Raw genomic sequence first — 21831 nt, 5'->3', positions numbered from 1 at the left:
CGTAAGTGCAAAACATTATCAAAGAATCAAGTACAATTTCTCACAAAGCTTGCTTACAAACATTCTTGGAAAAAATACACTGAAATCCCTCTATTTCAGCTCTGTAAACACCACTTTCTCTCATTCTAATTCAATATCCTGTGGGTTGAATTAAAAAGGCATCCAATTCCTAAAACGAGAACAAGTGGGCAGAATGTGTGTCAGACGTTTTATGCGTTGAATCAATGGTTTAAATATACTGATATTGTAGACATCTTTTTGTTTCTCTCTAGGCTACTGAACTGAATGATGACCGCTCGCCCTCATCTGCTACAGTCATGACCACCTTCACCATCCTGCTGATCGATAAGAACGATAATCCTCCCAGATTTAACAGCTCTGAATACCGCGTCCTCATCCCTGAGCTGGCGCAGGTCGGCTTTGCTCTCCCTCTCTTCATACAGGTTGAAGACAAAGATGAGGTGAGATACCGTAAACATACACACGTTATCACATCAACCCCTTGGATGAAAATGTTGTGCAAGAGAATGTTTTTCTGTGTGATTGTATTCCTGAAACATAATGATTGTTCATAAAACATAGTCTAGACATTTCTGATGTAAGAAGCTTCTGTCCGGGCTCACCGCTTGTATCTAGCTGTGGAACGAATCGGTCAGGTGTCAAGCTTTCTCACCTGTAACATCCCGCTCAACCCCTGTCAGTCAACATTGTGAAAGTGTTCAGTCAGCAACGTCTTCGCATAACTCAACACTAATTCTTTTAGATCTGTAAGCAGTGTTTGACGTTGTCAGTCTGAAATTTTGATCTTTACGCTGGCTGAGATGGACATACTTTAAACTCAGCACATTTCGAGTTTATATCATATGTGAATCACAAGTCTTCTTTCACATTCACACTGCCTGACTGTATTTTTGTGTCACTGTTTATAATGTCCTAGTCCGACAATATATACCCAATATAAACGACCTTTAGGGTTTGCAGAATATTTATGTTTCACAAAAGTGTCTTTGTAGGAGAAAAATATTCTTTATAGCATATGGGCGAGAAATGGTTCCTTTGAAAACATTTGACTGAAGGCTTGCCCGAGGAACCGAAAATGGTCCTTTCTCTACATTTTTAAGTGGTTTCCAGTAGTCCAGGTACAGAAATATTGCCACCAAGTTAAAAAGGAGGTCTCCATCTTCATTCCAGTGCCTTGTTCTAGAAATGTGACAGCTTGTAAATATTAAAATCCAGTAAGCAAAACATCCGTATTGAAGTGATAAATTGTTTGTGATCATTTTTGCTTTCGTTAAAGCATATTGGTGTATCAAGTCATTTGTGTGTTTGTAAGTAAGCGCACAGGATGGTTGGAAGTGAAATGTGTTGGAAAGATAAGAAGTGGACCAAAGAACGGGATTGAGGTTCTTCTGCAAGGCATGAAGTGTTATCACCGCTCGGCTTTACCTCAAACACTTTTACGGCCCTGTCACTTTTGATTGGCATGTCAAAATTATATTAGTCTTCCCGAACTCTCCGTCATATCCAAGTGCCCTTACTTTATCCTTCACCCTTCAAAGACAGCTTTGTGTCATTAAATACTGATCACCATCCATACTAAACAGCCAAAATTGGTGTTTTAAAATTGAAACTCGTAGCAAAACAAGACAATAGATTTCAATAGACAATAAACATCGATTTCAGTTGCTGCTTCTAGACAGCAATGTGAATGAATGGCGAGCAAAGCTCGGTCCATTTCTTCTCAGGTTCTTCTCTTGAGACACAATTTTTAAGTACAACCATATTGGCTTTATAAGTCATTTCAATATACAATTGTTTACTATGATGATCTGTAACCGTATATTCACTTTGGCGCACAACAATCTCTTTCCGTGACATATTGTCCGGTTTTCCCTTTTCCAGTGTATTGAATTGTGAACTTTTTTTCTCTTGGAGGGAAGAAATCGCTGTATATTTTTGCCACCGTACACTTTAGGCACCAGAGCTTTGAAGACAGCGAGCCATCATGCAGTAGAGATACAGATCAAAATGAGGCTTGACTCTGATCCTTATGCAAGATGAATCTTCCAGGGTCTCTGAGAGTTTAATAAACACCTCAGTCTCGATGTGCATGTGTTTGAAGAGACTAACTGGGTTTGAAAAGGAAGCCTGAGGATAGAAGGTTAAGACTGCCTTTTTCCTGCTTTTATACTGTAAGACTTCCTTTAAGATCAAGAAAATAATGCAGATAAAAGAACCAAAGATTTATTTGATTCTTTTAGTTTTTTGGGGGTTTTCTCAATGTTGTGATATTCGTACTCATGGCTTACTTAACAGTTAACAATTCTGCTTAATGCAGCTTTTCTTGCAAGATCTTCTTTGATTTTTAAAGTGAAACGAGAGTTTGCAGATTGCAAACTGTCCCAACATGCACTGGGGTATGAATACCTATATTAAGATGATTTTGTTGTTCATGTTCAGCTGCTAGACCAGTTATTTCCTGGACTATTTCTAGTAGAAAACATAAAATGATGTAATATTGAGCATTTTAAAACCGTGTAAATTCACAGAACAGTCTCCAGTGAAATTCATTTCAATGCCTCAATAATAAAGTAAATACATCGCTCCAGTCCTTATGAAACCTCATATCTCCATATTAATCCTTATTAATCACCCTTTATGTTTGTCATTGGATTCTGCAAATATCTAACCAATAAAAGTATCAAAAAGTGCTTGTCAACACAGTATGCAATCGAATTGGGTTTTTTTTCCATTTCCTGAAAAACAGGAATATTTGGACATACGGGTTTCAGAAGGACAGCGATGATATAAAACATTTAGAAAAGAACTCAATTCACAGGATTGCCCTGCCCCGCCAATTCCCACGAACACTATATACATTATTTACGCTCACAAATACTTGAGTTTTTCAGAGGTTTTCTGCATGGTTCATCTTCAGACTTTCCTGCTGATGTGTGTGTGACAGGCGGCTTTTATCTCCTCTGTAGTGGTTCAAGCAAATGGACGGGCAATTACGCTTATAGCCAGTGAGCGCTGACATCCCTGCATATTGGATGGCTCTTTAAATAGCCCCCATCAGCCACAATGGCTCTCTAAGCGCCCCAAACAACAACAAGGCGGTTATTTTAACCGCCGATGTAATTCCTCCATCGATCTAGAGCGTCGTCCTCCGTGTCGCTTCGATGTGGCCGCGTTTCGTGTGAACGTGACTGAAGGTTTTTTTATCTTTGGTAGTTGTTTTGATTATGGATAGAGATGTGCGCTGGGTAGTTAGCCAGTACTATTGTCGTCACGTTGAAGATGAAAGGTGCATCTTTTTTATTTGAGCGATTATTGTGTGATCAGGTCTGTTTAGTTTAGGTTGGAGGTGCATAGGATGAGCGCAAAAACACTTTTTTGTAGATGATATAAAGATGCCAACTTGAGATCAACAAACAGTTCGTGTCAGCAAAAGAAATATAAGAGAGAAATAATAGGTTTCTTGTACACTCCACTTATACAAACAGAGCTTTGAGTTTTAACAGAGCCACAGTGTTATATTTCTCATAAAAACCAACTTTCAAATGACTTGCATTTTTAGCGAGTAAAGCCGGGATGGGGGAACGTATTTTAGCATCAGAAAATGACGCACATTACCTTTAAAGCTGAAAAAGCACTTGTATAGTCATTAGCGGATCTCATCCAGCGTGCTTTTAAACTGAAGATCATTACGAGATAATGAAGTATTATGTCAGCAATTGCAGTCTGGTTTCATTAGCGCTAAAGTGCAGATCAGAATACTCGGCTCGTGATGAAAGATCCTGTCAGTCACTCCTACAGCAAACTTTTAACTGTCAAGAAAAATATTGTTTGTTGTCTCACGATGACATTTGCATTCGTAGCGTTTGCGTTTATGATATTATGCAGATCGTAAAACAGGGTGATTTAGAAAAGCACGTTCGGATAAATGAGTCTCGTGATTGTGTTTGTCTTCAAGGGTTTGACTTTGATGCCGAACTTTAAATCTCCGTTTCTTTCCTCCCATCTGTTTGGTGTGTGTTTATTTGGTCAGATATCCCACAGCGAGCCCTCCGGCTCTTCATTCTCCTCCTCAATTACACGTCCACCCGAGGAGCGACGTGATGGAGAGATTTTCATAAACTAGCGAAATAAAAGAAGTGAATATCACAGATTAACCTGGAGTGTTGCTCTTTTTTTGTGTAAGCGGCACACTTGGGTTATTGCTCTTTTTTCATGCGTTCAAGCGCACACTCTTTTATTTTCTTGTTCTTTCTGCGTGTATGGAAACACCTCCGGTTAAATGTTTATTGAACTCTGAAACTATTTTCTCTGTCCGGATCAATTCCCCACGCTGTGGTCACAAATGACTTCGTCTGCAAATGGAATGAGCCTGTGTGTGTGTGTGTGTGTGTGTGTGTGTGTGTGACTGTTTGTGTGCTTTATTAAGTATACTGGATTTTTTGTATATAAAGATATAAGGTAATATATTAGATATGAAATATAATAATTATAAAATATTTTAAATGTAACCTAAAATACTCATAAAAGTACTTGTGAGTATGTTTAGTATATATCGCAGCATTTAAGACGGTTTTATGGGATGCACGCTCTGGCCTGAAGTTAACTTCCAGTCCGTGTTTGGTTATTATGTAACATTTTATTTGAGATGTAATTAATATTCATATTGTATTTTTAATTAATTGTATTGCATTTAATTTAAAAAACGGTTATTCTACTGGAAGTTAAGTTTGGGCCACATGTTTGTTTATGTGGTTGATTTACCAATGTTAATTTTTTAATCAGACATTTTAGCTAAGTTTATCCATAAGTTCAAAAGTAAAATACAGTTAAATCCTAGTTTAATTATATAGACATTTTTCATTGTTTATTTTCAATTGAGCATTTATTATTATAAATCAATTAATTTACCTGGTGTATAATATAGAAATTGTAATAATAACAATGAATATAGAAATAGGAAGATAAACAGGATGAATTAAAATAGAAAGGAAAAATCTACGCTTTATATACATTATAATTAGTATTTATATAGTAATATAGCATGCATTGTAATAAAAAGCAACATTTGTTGTGAACATATTTGTAATGTAGGCTGTATGTCTGTCAACAGCCATGACAACCAGGTGAATCAGAGTCATAAACTGACGCATCAAAACCAACAGCTTGAACTGATTCACCAAAAATGAACCAAATTTTTCCGAATGCACTTTAAATGACAGATTCTAAAAATGATTTTTAAGTGCAAGTGTGCAAAAGTGTGTGGTGTGATCTGATAAGTCTAAACCCCTTAACCCATCGTCTCTTTTCTTGCGTGTGAGAGAGAGAGATTACGCCAGAAAAAAAAGAAAGAGAAAAGGAGACAAGAAGAGATGAAGTGATTGTAGCGATAGATAAGTTTGGACTTAGTAGATAAGCAGCGAGTAAACACACACAATAATCAATCACACTTTCTACTCTCCACACTCGACAATATTGCTTTTCTGAGAGTGTTTGTATATGTGCTCATGTCCGTGTGTTCGACTCACATCAGTTTCAACTACATTTCTTCTCGACATACATTTGTTGTGACAGCTGGGATAACTCTCAGTCAGCAGATCGCTCCATCACTGTAACTTTCACCTCTTGCACACAAACACTTTTTATTTAATCACAGTGTGTATTTCGTTGAGGTATTTGATGATCGTGCTTTCTAAAATAGTGTTGCGTCATGGAAGAGTTTACATGCCGCCAGATGTGCGTTCATCTCCCAAACCTCCGCTGCTAACAGAAGAGAGATGACAGTAATGAGTCTCTACCGTCATCTCTCTGTGTACCAGAATCAGAGCGTTTATGAGACTGACACGGTTACTGAGAATTATTGTATTATTTAAAATAGCCACTTTTATTTGTGTCTAATAAAAAGAAGAAATGATGCTTAGAGGGTATGCTATTATTCTTCATGAGACACGGAGTCCGGTTCCATATTTCATTAAAGTGTCAACATTCACGGACGTTTTTCCAACATTTTTTTTTAAATAGAACCTAATTGATATTATACAATAAAAAAATAAATAAATATGTCAAGTAAATGTGCCTAGCATACATTGTAATAAAATCAACTTAAAAACACAGAAGTCATTTATATCATTTTATGCTGATTTATAAAATAAAGTTGAAATTGGTTTAACTGGATTTTTTTGGGTTACACAAATGCAACTTGATTTTGAAATCAGTTAAACATAATTTAGGTTGAAATGTCTTGTAAAGCTAATTTAAAAGAGCAATGCGGAGCAAACGGCTCACTCCCTCCCTTCCTTTTGAAGCACTACGGTGGCTGACAAAGAACAAAGGTGTCGTCACGTGTTTGCTTCTTTGCCAAAGGAGATAAAGTATTCACAAATGTGCTCTGTCGAGCATTTTGTCTGTTTTGAGCAACTGTAGAAAAAACATGGTGAATTCCATGTAAGGGGACCCGCGGGTTATGTACATTTATGCATTTATCCGACGCTTTTATCCAAAGCGACTTACATTGCATTATACAATACATTCATTCTAAGTATGTGCAATCCCTGAGATCGAACCCATGATCTTGGTGTTGCTTGCGCCATGCTCATAACCACTGAGCTAGGAAAGCAATGTCTGTGTTGGAGAATCATTTGGAAAATTAGGGCATATTTGTAACATTTGGTTTTTGTGTGACAAACTCTTTTTCTTTGTGTGCTTTATGTGTTTTTTCCCTCCAGGGAGTGAACAGCATGTTTCAGGTGGTCCTGACGGGGAATAATTCGGAGCACTTCACCATCTCTCCCACCTCGGTTCAGGGAAGAGCTGACATCCGTGTGCGTGTGGCCGTCCCGCTGGACTACGAAACCATCAGGAGCTACAGTTTTTCTGTGAGTTTAGCAAACACACGCGCAAGCTCAATAATGCGTTCACAAATCTCAAATCCTTCTCAATTATTTCCAATCTAATCTCATATGTGTAGGTTATTCAATGCTAAGTATAGTTTAAGTGTACATATTTCTCACATGCCATGGCAAAGAAGCGTGTTAGTTTCAGACAATAAATAAATGCATGAGTAATATATTAGTGTGTATAAATATTTTTTATGTAAAGTATAAAAATGATGAATGGCTGCAGGTTAAGCATTTGTAGGTATTCGTACTTTTTAATGCATATTTATTAAGATCACATAGTCGTCTCAGCGTAGGATATTTAAGGGACGTGTTCTGAAATGTCCTTGGATTCAGGGAGTCTCTTTATCTCCGCCGAGAGAATTTAATATGAGACTCACATTAAACATTATGCATTATGAATTTCAGAAATCTTTCTCGATTCCAAAGCTCAATAGATCTGCAGCCATTTTATTTCTTTAATCATTTAGAAAAGTCTGAAAGTAACCGTGTTTGTATGGTAATTAAAAACAGATTTAGAAAGAAATACTATAGAAATACTGTACGTACGGATTGAGCAGTGATGTTGTGCCGGTGCAGTTCGTGTTTTTACATTTTGATTTAGTTTAACCGACTAAAGCCGCCCCTCCAGCGATGGAGTTACTAGCTGAACTGACAAATGACTGCAGTCTAGTACAACAACAGTACAAAACACAAGCGTTTTTCAGACAAAGACAAGCGGTTCCTTCAGTCAGGTGATACCTCAAGCAATAAATAGTGTGTTTCTTCAGACTCGCGCAAACATCTGCTCTAAATAAAATACGGTGTTTTTTTTAATTGCAATGTTGACACATCCCGTAGATGTTGTGACGTCTGAAGATCTGCTTTCTTTTCCAGCTTTATGCCAATGAGTCTCTTTCTGAGCATGTGGGTTTCGCCCGAGTCTTCATCGACCTCATCAACGAGAACGACAACAGGCCCATATTCAGCCAGACGCTTTATAACATCAGTTTACCTGAGAGTACAGCACCTGGAACATCTCTGCTTCGAATACAGGTACGCACACTCATAACAACTTGTAAAGTTTTATTATCAAACATGCGCCTTTGGAGGCAAAGTCATGATGTATAGTTATGTAGGACTGCTTCGCTGGAACGCCGTCATATATTTGATTTCAGCGCACGGTCTCCGAGCGCCGAAGGTCATTTTACGCAAAATAAATGGCAGCCACACGCAGATCATAAATTCAGTGCCATCATCAGTCCGCCTCTGTCGCTCTCGCACTCGCTCCTCAGCACGGTATGGAAATCAATACAGATCGATACACAATCCAACTCTGGAAACACGGAGAAGTGCAGGAATCCTGTAAGTGTGCACTGATTCTAATCATAGAAACTAATTCAGCGCTTCTGCATTTTGACAATATTAAATGAAGGGCAGTCCAAGGTCTGTTTCCTTTCCTACATTCTTCCCAATAGCTTTTTCCTTGTTCATTAGAACAAAGACATTTATACAGATTTACAACAACTTGATGTTGAGTAAATAAAGATGTTACTGTCCCTTTAATGCTTATACTAAAATCCCCCAAACGTTGTTTTTGATTTCCTGTGGACTTTAACAAGTGGCTCTTGTCATATTTGTTAGCATTGGTCATTCTTTTGTTGTGGAATTTTCTTATTCCTTAATCAAGGTGAGTCAATTTTGACAAACGCAACACACAGAGACATCAGGTACTTTGCAAAGTATTTTATTGTCGTTTAATCTGCATCATAAGCAATGAGCATGATGCAGAGCAAAGGCACTCTTTCCTTCTGCACCCAGAGTATATATATGATTACGTGAAACCCCCTCCCTTTGCCCCCTAGCCAGAATCCCGAGCTGGTTTCCGAGAAGTGATGCCCGTTATTCCAAACAGAACATCTTGGCATCTGCTCGAGGGCAAAGGCAGAGTGGTATGACGCGTATAGAGAAAAACATGATAACATAGAGAAGAAAACATAGATAGAAACTTCATAAACATATAGATAGACACATCAAGAAGCTAGACTAGAAAATTTCCATTACATTCCCCCCTTTTATCATATATGATAACCAAAATCTTTATACTTTGACCATGTAAGATGAGCAACGCCCTTTCTCTTATAGGTTTCATTCTTCTATCTAAACAGTTCTTAAAATCCCACTAGAATTGGTAACACCACCTGCTTCAGCCTTCGTCACTTTCCATATTTCCACTCTCATTTGTGAAGTTGCTCCCGTTCCCTCATAACTAAAATTTTTCTGAGTTAGAGCTAGTCTAAAACTTTTTCTTTTTCCTTTTTATTTGGCAGTCCCAGGGGACATAATGGCCCACATTTTCAAATTTTGTTGCCTTATCCAGAACATCAACTGAGGTACACGTACCTCTACACAAATACATATTTGTTCCCCAGTACCTAACAGAATTAGGGTAACACTGTCCCTCCCCATACCATTTTATTAAACTTTGAATATAGTGTTGCACAGAAACAAAATTCTATAATCTCTAATTTCTCGGGGTTCGATGCGTCCCCGACTGGAACAGTTGATTCCCTTGGTCAGCACGACGATTGCGAAGAGCCATTGTGGATGGAGTTGCCCCTCCTTGGACCTTTTTGCAGTGGGAGGTGTGTCTTTCCCACGACTTCCTGGAAGCTGTGTAATGATTTGTCAGCTCCATTTGCTACTGCTCTTTTGACCTGCACAAACATTTTGAGAGCAAAAAACACAAAAACACATTGCTTGTAACATCCCCCCTTTTGACACGTGGTCTAGACCACGTGTCAAAATTGCAAAAGCAGGGAAAAAATGTTTTGGCAAACAGGTGAAGCACATTGTCTGTGTATTTACATTCAGCTGGTTCCGCAAAATGTTTGCATCTCTGCAAGGGAAAGAGTTTTGTTAGTGATTTCTGGAGACAATCTGTCTGTCTCTGATGTTGCTTGCTTTGCTGCAAGGTCAGCTCGTCGGCTTCCTGCAAAAAATAGTTTCAGATACAAAAGTGTGTGTGGCATAGTCACACACAACAATGGCTGATGGGATAAGAATGGCAGAAAGCATATCAGCAACCTGTGTGTAAGAATCTTTTTACCATCAGCTTTTACAAAGTTTCTGTGTTTACACAGTGTGCCAAAATCATGAGTTACACCAAATGCATATCTACTATCTGTGTGAATGTATGCATTTTTATTCTTTGCTAATTTGCATGCGTGTGTGAGTGCAATGAGCTCTGCTGTCTGAGCAGAGAAATGGTCCCTAAAAATGATATCAATTGCTTCTTTGCTTTTGGACTTGCGATGTCTGTAATTGCAGACACGCTTTGCGGACAGCTGTCTGCCGCGGTCAGTAATTTCGTGACCCAAAAATGAACAAATCGTTTTTTGCCAGCTGGACTTTGGAGACATTTTACTTTGTGTTCTTTTCTCTTATCTTTTTAACTGGAAACAAAGACCTGCGCACCGGTAAATTTGGGCATGGCACAACTATGCCTTTATTTTTTAATCTTTTTAAACTCATTAAATATTGGCCTTATGCCATTGAGGGCTTCTGGTTTGAGGCTTCTGTTTTGAGGGGGAATTGCTGTTTGCGTGGACGAAAATTACCCTTGGGCGTTATCACAACAGGCTCACAAATCCTAATCAACTCAACATAATATTTTCCTGTTACCAACAGTTGAACGGGCACCTTTACCAAAATTTCTGGTATGTCAATACTCATCATTAATCTTTTTTAGTGTGTGAAAACACTTCAAGTCCCCTTGTTGCTGACAGACAGGCATGATTCTCACGATGGGCGTGCAACAAATTTGAATATTGCACGTCATCCCTTTTAACCCATTCTATGGCGTGCGCATATTTGTCAGCAAAACACCCACAGCTCCCCACACCATTGTAATCAACGTCATGAGGCTCTGTGAGGCAATACTTTCTACATCATATTTACGTAATTCAAAACTACATCGTACAGCTGTACGAGCGCTGCACTCGGGTCGTGTTGATATCATGCTCAATCTGTCATCATACACATTATGACTCTGCCCAGCAAATGAATCGGGCAGCAGTCAGACATGAGAAACCTGTGTTGAAATTTGACACTCCCCAACTCACATTGCACCCTTTTGACATAAATTATTTTACATTAGAGCCACTAGCATTTAGGGAAAACACAGCTAGTTTAGACTCTGGCAAATTTAAACACTTCTTGTGAATCACAGTAGGCTATTTGTTGCCCCTGAATCTATCAAAAATTCAAGCGGTTTGTTGCACACAAGCATTGTGCATTTTAGCAAAGTTCAGAAAGCGTTTTCATTCATCATGGAATGTGAGCTAAGCAGATCTTCATTGCATACAGTAGGAAAAAGCATTTCTTCATTGCATATGCTAAGGGAAATCATACTCACCACCCTCGGAATGATGCCTCACCTCCTCACTTCCATCTACCTTTTCTTTGACCCCATTGGTCTCAGAGGCTTCGGACAGTCGTTCCGCCAGTGCCCCGTTCTTCCACAATTGAAACATTTCTCTGGATCATAGGTGCTAGAGGGTTTAAAACCTCCTCTCCCTCGCCATCTTCCTATTCTTCCGTGTTCTCCTCCGATATTCATTAGAGCCATGTGGAGTTCTTTATCTTGGGTGTTTTTCTTCTGAAGCTCTTTCTTGCCTGTTTGTCTTTCGGCGTGTACAGCATGACGGACGATCTCACTCATTCTCATGTGATCTGGCTCGATGCACGATTTTTCCACTTCTCGTCTCAGCTCTTCTCTGAGGTTCCGCAGAAAAGTGGATCTGAAATGTCCTTCGAACGGACCAATGTCCGGTCCGTCTGCATCAGGTTGAAGTCCAGAATGTTCTTTAAATACTTCCTCCACAGGCCATTTACCCTGTAACTTTCTCAGGTCAGATGGTTTCAGTTTGACTTTCAACAGTCTCTCTAATTCTTTCATTGAGGGTGAGAATTCTTTGCAAAATGTCAAAAGTTCTTTGTCTGTCGGTGCTGGTTGCGCTCTTTCTTGCTTTTGACACACCACGGGCTGTGGTGGAGACGGCACTGGTGCTGGTGGAGACACTGGTGGGGGCACTGGAGCTGCCTCGATCGGGTTCAGATGTCGGTGAGGAGGGACACAATCATCCTCCGGTTGGTGGTTGTAACAAGTCATAGATGGGGGTAAAGAAGACAGAGGGGTTAAATCATTATATTCAAGCAAAACAGGGTACAATGGAGTTTTCGGTGGTGGCAGTTCTTCCAATGCCATTCCTTTAAAAACATAGTCACGTCTATTAGCTTCCCTCTCCCATAATTCTAAACATTTACACGCTTCGTCATATTTTTCTCTTTCTTTTTTGGACATTTTAAATATGTCCTTTTTCCCCATGTGTTCTCTTATTTTCCCTAATTTTGTGGTACTAAATGTACCGTTTTCTGGAAAGTTAGCTTTTTCTATTAAATAGGGTACACCTTGTAAACTTCCCGTTCCCCACCTTTTCCTCATTTCTCTGTATGTTGGTTTATCCATATCATATGGGATCTTCCTTGTCCCATTTTTCACGATTCAGAGTAGTCCCCCTCTACAGACTGTTTAGAAATGTTCTTTCTATTTCAGAGTAGTCCCTGCTCTACAGACTTTTTAGAATTCTATTTTATTTCAGAGTAATCCCTGCTCTACAGACTGTTTAGAAATCTATTAATTCAGAGTAGTCCCTGCTCTACAGATTTTTTAGAAATTTACTATTTCAGAGTAGTCCCTGCTCTACAGACCTTTTAGAAATCTACTATTTCAGAGTAGTCCCTGCTCTACAGACTTTTTAGAAATGTATCTGACTCACCACTTTTCCTTTTTGTGCCTTGCACTGAGTTCTTTTGGGATCACGTCAGCTTGGGGTCCGGAGTAGAGTTCTCTCGTCCCTGTATGGGGTTAGAGCTGGATTTGCTATGTCCAGGATGATCAGTCAACTCTAGTCCGTTCTCCGTCAGCCTTGTGATCCCATCCTCGTCGCCAAATTGTTGTGGAATTTTCTTATTCCTTAATCAAGGTGAGTCAATTTTGACAAACGCAACACACAGAGACATCAGGTACTTTGCAAAGTATTTTATTGTCGTTTAATCTGCATCATAAGCAATGAGCATGATGCAGAGCAAAGGCACTCTTTCCTTCTGCACCCAGAGTATATATATGATTACGTGAAACCCCCTCCCTTTGCCCCCTAGCCAGAATCCCGAGCTGGTTTCCGAGAAGTGATGCCCGTTATTCCAAACAGAACATCTTGGCATCTGCTCGAGGGCAAAGGCAGAGTGGTATGACGCGTATAGAGAAAAACATGATAACATAGAGAAGAAAACATAGATAGAAACTTCATAAACATATAGATAGACACATCAAGAAGCTAGACTAGAAAATTTCCATTACATTTTGTTAAATAAAAAGCCGAATTGTATCCAGGAGGTCTACCTCTCTGCCTCTTTCTCTTCCTCTCCATCACTGATGTGATGTCTATGTGTGGCTGCGATCTATGCGTCTGTTATGTCAATGAATGATGTCTGCTATTTGTCAGCGGCTCACTTTATAAATGTAACAGCCTGTAAAGTCAATAGAGTAGTAACTTTACCCACAATGCCCTAGGGTCAGACTGGGACAGACAGTTATGTGCGGCAGCCTCGTGTTTTTGCACTTTCAGATATCTCAGTTCTCTCCTTTTTGGTCCAACCACAATCTCTACCTCTTGAGAAAAAATCGAATGTCGAGATTTAAGTTCTGTTGATTTTTGCTTTCTGTCGGCTCTGTCCTTTATCTACACCGAACTCTCAGTATCTCTCAATCAAGTTAGCAGTAATGTGTTTTTTGAGGGGGCATTGTTTGTCTTTCGTCATAGTTTGTCCAATGTATGTTAAAAAAAAGGCACGTTTGTTTTACATTGAACGCATGTGATGCCTTCCAACCAGAATGTTTGTGTGTGTGATTCAGGATTAATTGCATTTTTTATACAGATGTTTAACACACACACACAAACACACACCCCAACACAGACAATTGCAAACCTGTCAGATAGCTGTCAGCTCTAGCTTATGGTGAATTTTAATAATTTTTATGTACTTGGTTAAAACTTTATTTGGGCTTTGCTGACTCTCTGTGTCTGTCTCCATGGCCAGATTTACAACCGTACCCACATTTAAATATATCACTGCTATCCTTCTGAAACCTCATATCTCCGGACTTATTTTTTTGCCGTAAATTATTATTATTAGTTACCCTTTTGCGTATATCTAACCAATAAAATGTGCTTGCTAACATATAGTTTATAGTTTTTTCAATTTCCTGAAAAACAGCAAATTTGGACATCTACAGGTTTGGAAGGACAGCAACAATATATAAAATAGAACGAAATAATGACGTAATATAGAACTTTATGCAAACATTTGGGAAGTAAATGGAGAATGTAGGATGTTTGATGAATTTGTCATGGTCTTGTTTTGAGCACGGATCTCTTTCAGGGTTATAAAAGAAGTTCTGTGTTCATAAACCTTGCATTAGTTTGTCATACAGACTTTCTCAACATTTTTTCAATTTTGCTTTGAGTTGTTTCCAGACACTTTAAACCAAGAATTGAAAGAGATCAAACTGTCAGGGCTGATTGTTCCTTTAAACGCCGTTTTTAGTCAGACTTTCAACTTAATCTGTGCCCTGGAACCCAGCCCGAAGAGCTTAGACTCTGAGTCGCTGGATTTTGGGCCATGGCTGGATTTTAGTGTGTGTATGACAGCTGAAGGACACACGTTCTCAACTAGCATATCGCTCCACACACATCACTTATTCTCGGTGTGATAAAGAAATAGTTCACACAAAAAGAAAAGTTTTTAATGTCTGTGATGTTCCAAATCGAACATGAAGGGTATGTATTTGTTGAATGTCTTTTTCCATATAATGGAAGTCAATAAGAAGCCAGAGGTGAAGATGAAAGAATCTCATATGGGTTAGGAATTTTATTTTTGGGTGAATAACCCCCTTAAAGATGAAGAGGCTAGTTTTTGTGCTCATATTGTCTGGGCATTGACTTGTTGTATTGTCTTTTTGGGACAAAAACTTCCAGTTTGCATGAGAAATGGTAGACAATGGTCTTTAAAACTTCAAAATGAATTTAGCATTTCATTTTTTCCTGTAGTTTGCTTAAAATGGCAGTCAACATTCTTAGATAATTTCGTTTTTCAGGATTATTTTCCACCCTCTCTCTTTGACCAAGTTGAAATGAACTGGGCTGCTGTACCTTTAAGACACAAATGACCTCAAATGGTTAGGATCAGACTGAAACGATCACGGTCCTTCAGAAGAGCAACTGTTTCTAAACACAGACAGAAAGGGTATTACCCTCTTATCTTTCATTTGAAGAGAACAAGGAAGATCCTGTTGAGTGTCATGAACCGCTGAGCACTCTTTCAGACATATATACAGCCTCCTTAACCATTAATGACCACTTATCAGCCGCTCGTATTCATCTTAATTGTGAGTCCCCGTCTGTTTAACATCGTCATAAAATCTGTCTTTTATTTCATCAAGTGAAGTGAGTTTAGTGCTGAAATCCGGCCGTAAAGGATTGACTGAAGTCAGTAAAATCAGCGGTAGATTCACGGCTCAGTGCCGTTCATTACCTTTCACAGCGTGTCATTATTCACGACTAAAGCAGGTGTGATCCAGCACATTCACTACCATACAGGTACTTTCAATTAGCTCACTTACAATACACCTACAGTAAAGTACTAGTATTCTGCTATGTAACAGTACATTTTCTGGAAGTAAAAGGACGTCTGTGCAAGCTCATGTTTTTTGGGCATGATCGGAGTAAAGTCTGGCTCAGTGTCTTGATGCTGAAAGTGTGTTTGATTTTAAAGTTGCAGGGAAATGGACGCTGCTGTATCGATACTGTATGTGTCATTTACCTCTACTGAAACAAAATGTGCTATTATTTTGACCAAAAAAGATAAATCTACAATATGGGGGAAAAGCATGTATACCCTTAATAAATATATCTACAGTCGAAAACTAATCTCACAGACCAAAAAGATCACACAATGGTTCATGTTCTTTATGCTTCCTTTTATCATTAGCAGCCATCACATAGTGTATACAAAAGCTGATTATGTGTTTAATAAAATGAAATCATGAAGCATCAAGTTCCGCAGCAGTTTGGGACCACGATGATGCCTGCTAAACTAGATTAGCAAGACCACCACCAAATCCTATCTAAGTAGAGCAAACGGTCAATTGTAAGGTTACAAAATCCCACAGTAGCCCTACAGGGGGTAGGCGTCAAAACCAGCTTGCTGTGTTTTGAAACAGAGCCACATGTTGCAGAATCATCCCTAAGGCCGTTGTGATTTCAGCACCACACTGGTGGACAGCTCCCCTCAGCATCATCATCAACTATACTGTGTGTGTCACACTCTTTACATTCACTGTGTGTGTGTGTGTGTGTGTGAGAGAGAGAGAGAGAGTGAGAGATGGGTCACATCGATGCCAGAAAAGATCACTTCTACCTAAATGATTCACATGGCATATTCTATTTGTATATTATCTTTGATATTATCTTTGACCCAGCATTTAAATTAACAGTTATCCTCAACTTTTGAGGAAAATGTTGTGTTATTTCAAAATGGACAAACCCAACAGTTAAATTAACCCTGAAATGTTGTATATATTATTGTATAACCCAACTGTTGGGTTTGTCCATTTTGAAATAACACAACATTTTCCTCAAAAGTTGAGGATAACTGTATAGATATACCTCAATGCTTAATTTTCATTAGGTTTTCTGGATTCTCACAAGCACAGCGCACACGCACGCACGCATTGTTTAATATTTATCAATGATGGTAGTGGTTATCATTATAAATATTTATAGTTATTTAGTTTGTATGTGTCTCATGAGATGAGGTCAGCCCATATCTGCTAAATTGCTTCTTTGTTTTCACTTTGGCTTTCGGCAGCAGTTTGTTTGCATTTCTCCATGTCCTGTTTATTATTTTCACTTGCATTCATACAATCTCTTTTCCTTCAGCTATTATAGCAGTAATGGATTTCTGTCCCGTTAGGTCTGTATGTACTCGCGGTGAATGTGTTGGATCACGGACTGATTCTGTTTAGTGTGTGTGTGTTTGTGTATCTGTAAGATAGATATTTCTCTCAACCATCTGCCATCCACGATAAATTGCCATTTACTTTGACCATGTGAGCAACATGTGAAGTGACCAACAGACCATTTTTTAAACTGTTGTCTGAAATTATAATAGATAGACAATAGACAGGTAGTGCACCAACTCAAAGGGATAGTTCACCCCCATATTTGCTGTTATTATTTATTTTCTCTCATGCCCTTAAACCCTATATATGACTTTTTTCTGTGGAACACTTAAGAAGATATTTGAAGGAAAAAAGAATGTCTCAGTGGTTTGTGCCTATATAATGGAAGTCAAGAGGGGTCATTGTTTTTGGTTGCCAACATTCTTCAAAATATCTTCATTTGTGTTCTGCACAAAGTCATAACACAGGTTTGGAATGGCATTGAGGGTGACTCAATAATAAAATAACTTTCATTGTAATCCATAATGTGGAGCTGCATTCTTAGAAAATAGTGCAGAAAACACCAACCCGGTTTCATAACAGTTGATAAAGGATCTGTAGTCTGTCTCGAGCTTTTTATCTCTTTGGTGTTGTTCACCTCCTCTCTCCTCGTACCCTTCAGTTATATTTCTTCTTTTAATCATAAAGAGCAGGAGGAGGGAGGACAGCTGGTGATGATGGTCTGTTTTAAAATATAGCTGCTGGCCGAATACAGACCTCATATTCTCTCTCTCTCTTTCTCTCTCCGTGCTCTGATATAGTTGTTTAAGTTGTTCCTATCACACTCATTTTAATCTCCATTTTTTGTAAGGGCCAAGTCTGAATGGAAAGTTGCTCAATCTCTCTCCGTCCACAGTATTTTATTTTATCCGTGTTCTCCTTGCTTTCTTCCACTCTCTTTAAATCACTGTTGTACTCATTTTCTTATCACCGTCCTCCAGTCTGTAAGACGTTCATCTTTGTGTGTGTGTGTGTGTTTATCTAATTGCTGTAATAGGTTTATTCAGTAAACAGTTGATAAGGCTCACACATCGCCGCGGGGCTCCCCTTGTCGTTCCTTTTCTCATCTTTTCTCAAAATATATTCCTCTCATTCGTGCAGATTGTGTTTGGTTTGAATTGCAGCCATTTCTTCTGCCTGCTTATTAAAAAGGGACATTTAATGATGAACTTTATCAGTTTGGCTCCTCACACCAGCTTCTGTCAGATTCCCTGAAACACTTTATTCCAGCCTTCGTGTGCCGTCATTCTGCAGCTGTCTGACTGTGTGTCTGATCTAATCCTGTTAGACCGAAAACTGTTTTGTCAGATGGCTTTAGTTAAATTATCCCGTTATTAAACTTGTGTGGGATTAATTTGTGGTACTCTTACAGTAAGATGAAACTCTGTGTGATGGTTGGTTTTATGGAACTGTCATACAATGGAAGTCTACGGGATTTCAACATTAAAAAGGTGTGGAAAATATTCCTTAACAACCTGTTTAACATACAATGTTTGGAACGTTTAAAATGTATTTATCTACACAAATATAATACAAGCACATGTTCATGTGTTTAAACGGGCATTTCCGTTTTACAGAATTTTACTACTGACCAAAATCATGTATTTAATTTAATTTAATGTAGTTTCTTTTCAATATTTCTATGCTGTTCTCTCTTCTGGTAGATTGTATTTTCTCTAAAGCTCCTTTGCAAAAGTCCAAAATTGTGAAAATCGCTGTGGCCCATTTTGCAAAATGTAAACACACCACCGGTTCATGAGCCCTTCCTGTTTTACACACATGATAGAATAAAATACAACCATGAAAACATTCAGAACTGAATCAACATGTTAAATCATCTACGACGTCGTTAAGACTTCATTATACCGTAAGTGAAATTAAAAAGAATGAAAAAAAATGAAACGGGAAGTGCACGTCTGGCAAAATAGTTTATATAGAAATGAAAGTGAATTAAATGATGCATAGGCCGTTCTGTCCAAAGACTTTAAAAAGCGTGGTCAAATTTATTGAATGAATCTTTCAGTTCATAAGCACATCCTTAAAACAATGTTTAGTCAAATGAACTAGGCTTTTGAAGATAAAGATGTAATGAAAGTAACTTTTGAAGTCAGTTTTTTAGCTAATCTCTGTAGATGAGTCAGGCCCTCAGGGTGAGAAGTGTGTGTGTTTACACGCGGGTGTTTTGGCAGATCACTCAGTTGGATTAATGTGTCACTAACAGATCTAAACAGCTTAGTCAGAGAATCAGTCTGACCACCGAGACTAATACTCTCTCTCTCACACACACACACAAATGTGTTTTTATGCCTTGCAAACTTGGGGATGAATTTGTGTTGGACTTAGATTTTTCACCGAGATAAAATGATCTGTCTGTCTAATATTTTTGGTTTTGTGTATGGTTGTCTTGGAAGAAATTGTTTTGAAATAACAGCATGTAAAGTCTTGCGTTGTTTTCTGGCTAAAGGTTTATTATAAATACAGCTGTCAGGGATCTCAAAGTCACCGTTTGTCTTATCTGCCAGCGCCGGACCATTCTTAAAGGTTTCCTCTCGCTCTTCCGTCACTCCCGCTTTCAACCACACTGAAATGTTGTTTGACATCTGTCAGCGAGAGACAAACGTCCTTTCAGGGTTTGCTTTTGAACAATCAGGTGCACATTCAGTCTCGGTTCCTCTGCTCTCTGACTTTAGTTTAGTGTCTTTGTGTTTCTGTTGGAGTTTGTGTGTTTGTGTCGGAAGCCGGGTGGAGGAATGGAAGAGTGAGATGACTATCATCTCGGCCTTCCTGATCCCTGTCTATCTCACCTGGCCTGCATTAAGTCCCCTGTCATCATAGCGACTGTTGTCACAAAAATTGATCTTCATATACAAAATACGCATGGCCAAGTGTAAGACACTGTTGATCATCCATGTGTACATTTTTGTATGGGTGTATTTATTAACACAGTGATTGGCTGCATCTGTCAAGGTCTGATATCATTGGATATTTATTCTGTTTTGGAGAAGGGTCAAGTCAGTGTTATAGATATAGAGCTACTCTGTCCTGATGCTACCCTGCTGCTTTGTCCGGTTTGCTATCAAGGACCAAACACACGCACAGACATAGGGTGAGGTCATCATCAGGACACGTTTGAATCATGGATTCTAATAGCGGCAGTGACAGCCGCACACACTCGCACAACTCTGTGACCCTGTACACCAACAGCACCAGTCAACTGAAACGCCATTACCAGCACCCAACCATTATCCATCAAACACACATACAGAGAGAGAAAGAGAAATTCCACTACATGCTCTTACACCGGACGCTTACCTTGTTAAGATCAGTACAATGAAAACACTTAGGCAAAGCTGATTATGAGCATCAGGATTGATGTCTCCTTAAAATCAGAACAGGCTTTAAAAGAATGGAGCTTATCGGCTTCATATTCATTGATGAAATGAAGTTCTTGAAATTTAATTTCATCTGAGATGGGGTTTCATCAAATGTGACAAATGGTGTTAGCAGCACATGCACCACAAAACATCATGTAATCGCTGAAAAGCAAACGTGTGTGTGTGACTGCTGGAAATGTGGAATTAGAGTCCACGCACGCTACCAGAAAATCTTCATGCATCTGGTAAAACATGGGTAACTAACACTCAATAAGAAATGAACAAAGATAAAAGAATTCCTGATTCCACGAAGATCTAACACAAACCTGCACATCTGCTCTGACTGATTATCATTTCCATAAAAGAAATAGGCTTTTCTGTATATCCGGATCCTAACAGATGTTTAACCGTGTGTGTTTGAAAGGGACAAAGAAGCAGCACTTCTCATACTCAAACTTTGTTTTTCTTTCTCTCACAACACAGCTGTGCAGTTGTTTTTATTTGATAGCTTGTTTTTTTTCTCTTTGTAATAATTTGCATAAAGTTACATGTGAGGTTTGGAATCCATTTCCTTTTAGCGCTTGATAAATTCCTTTAGACCCACACACAGAGTTTACACTGTGATCTGCACTGAAGTGTCTGCACACATAGATCTGATTTGAACATTGCGTGAGAATGACATGTCACGCCGCTTTCTGTTATTAGTTTTACTCTTTTTACTGATTCGACGAGATACCGGATTCTAAGATAGGATCACATGTATTCTTCATGCACGAGATAATAAACCTTTCCTTTGAACGCCACTGACCGTTGGTCCTTACACTGTAGAGATGTGCATTCACCTAGATTTTCCTATGGCCTGTAACCTTTTTGTTGTCTTCGTTTGGGGTGTACACTCATGGTCTTTGGGGTCTATAGAGAGGCAATTTTATTGCATGTTAATTCATGTTTTTACTCCATATGTGTGCAGTTTTTGATGGATTTATGATATATATATATATATACATATCTTTATCCAAAGTGTTCTACGTATAATTCACTTTATTAATGACCCACATTTCTAAATTTAATTCATGGGTATAATTTGACATGAATTAGTGTACGATTTTTGGCCATCTTTTGAAAAATGAGGTTTTAAGAGTAAAACATAATCTCTTTTTACCAGTAGATCGCTGCAGAGCTCCACTATATGCTATGTGCTATTAGACCAACTGAAAGATATCTTTTCACAAGATTGTCAGCTGGAGTCATATTATGAATGGGATTCATATTATTCATACAGACTATGAAATTTTGTACTGAAAAGAAATCTGTTTTTCAATAATGTCACATTATGATTAGAATCAAACCTGGACAAGATGTTACAAAGGGAAAAGTTTCAGTCTTCAGAGTTTATAATTTATATCAATCATCTGTTTTTCATTCAATTCTGCAAATTGAA

At 38.6% G+C, this 21831-nt stretch overlaps 1 protein-coding gene across 1 annotated transcript in view; it reads left to right on the top strand.

Moving 5' to 3' along the window:
• LOC306903879 (cadherin-23-like) overlaps positions 1-8024 on the top strand; it is a gene marked incomplete at both ends in the record, with an annotated part of 51127 nt that extends 43103 nt beyond the window's left edge. Inside the window, 3 exons of the mRNA XM_079473419.1 lie at positions 273-461; positions 6744-6893; positions 7791-8024. Coding sequence (XP_079329545.1) covers positions 273-461; positions 6744-6893; positions 7791-8024 — 573 coding nt within the window. The remainder of the gene's footprint in view (positions 1-272; positions 462-6743; positions 6894-7790) is intronic.
• Positions 8025-21831: the final 13807 nt, after the last annotated feature.

The sequence above is a fragment of the Barbatula barbatula genome, assembly GCF_947034865.1.
Source record: "Barbatula barbatula genome assembly, chromosome: 14".
Classification (NCBI taxonomy): domain Eukaryota; kingdom Metazoa; phylum Chordata; class Actinopteri; order Cypriniformes; family Nemacheilidae; genus Barbatula; species Barbatula barbatula.
The sequence above is the reverse complement of the archived record's forward strand: the minus strand, read 5'-3'. Positions and strand labels throughout refer to the sequence as shown.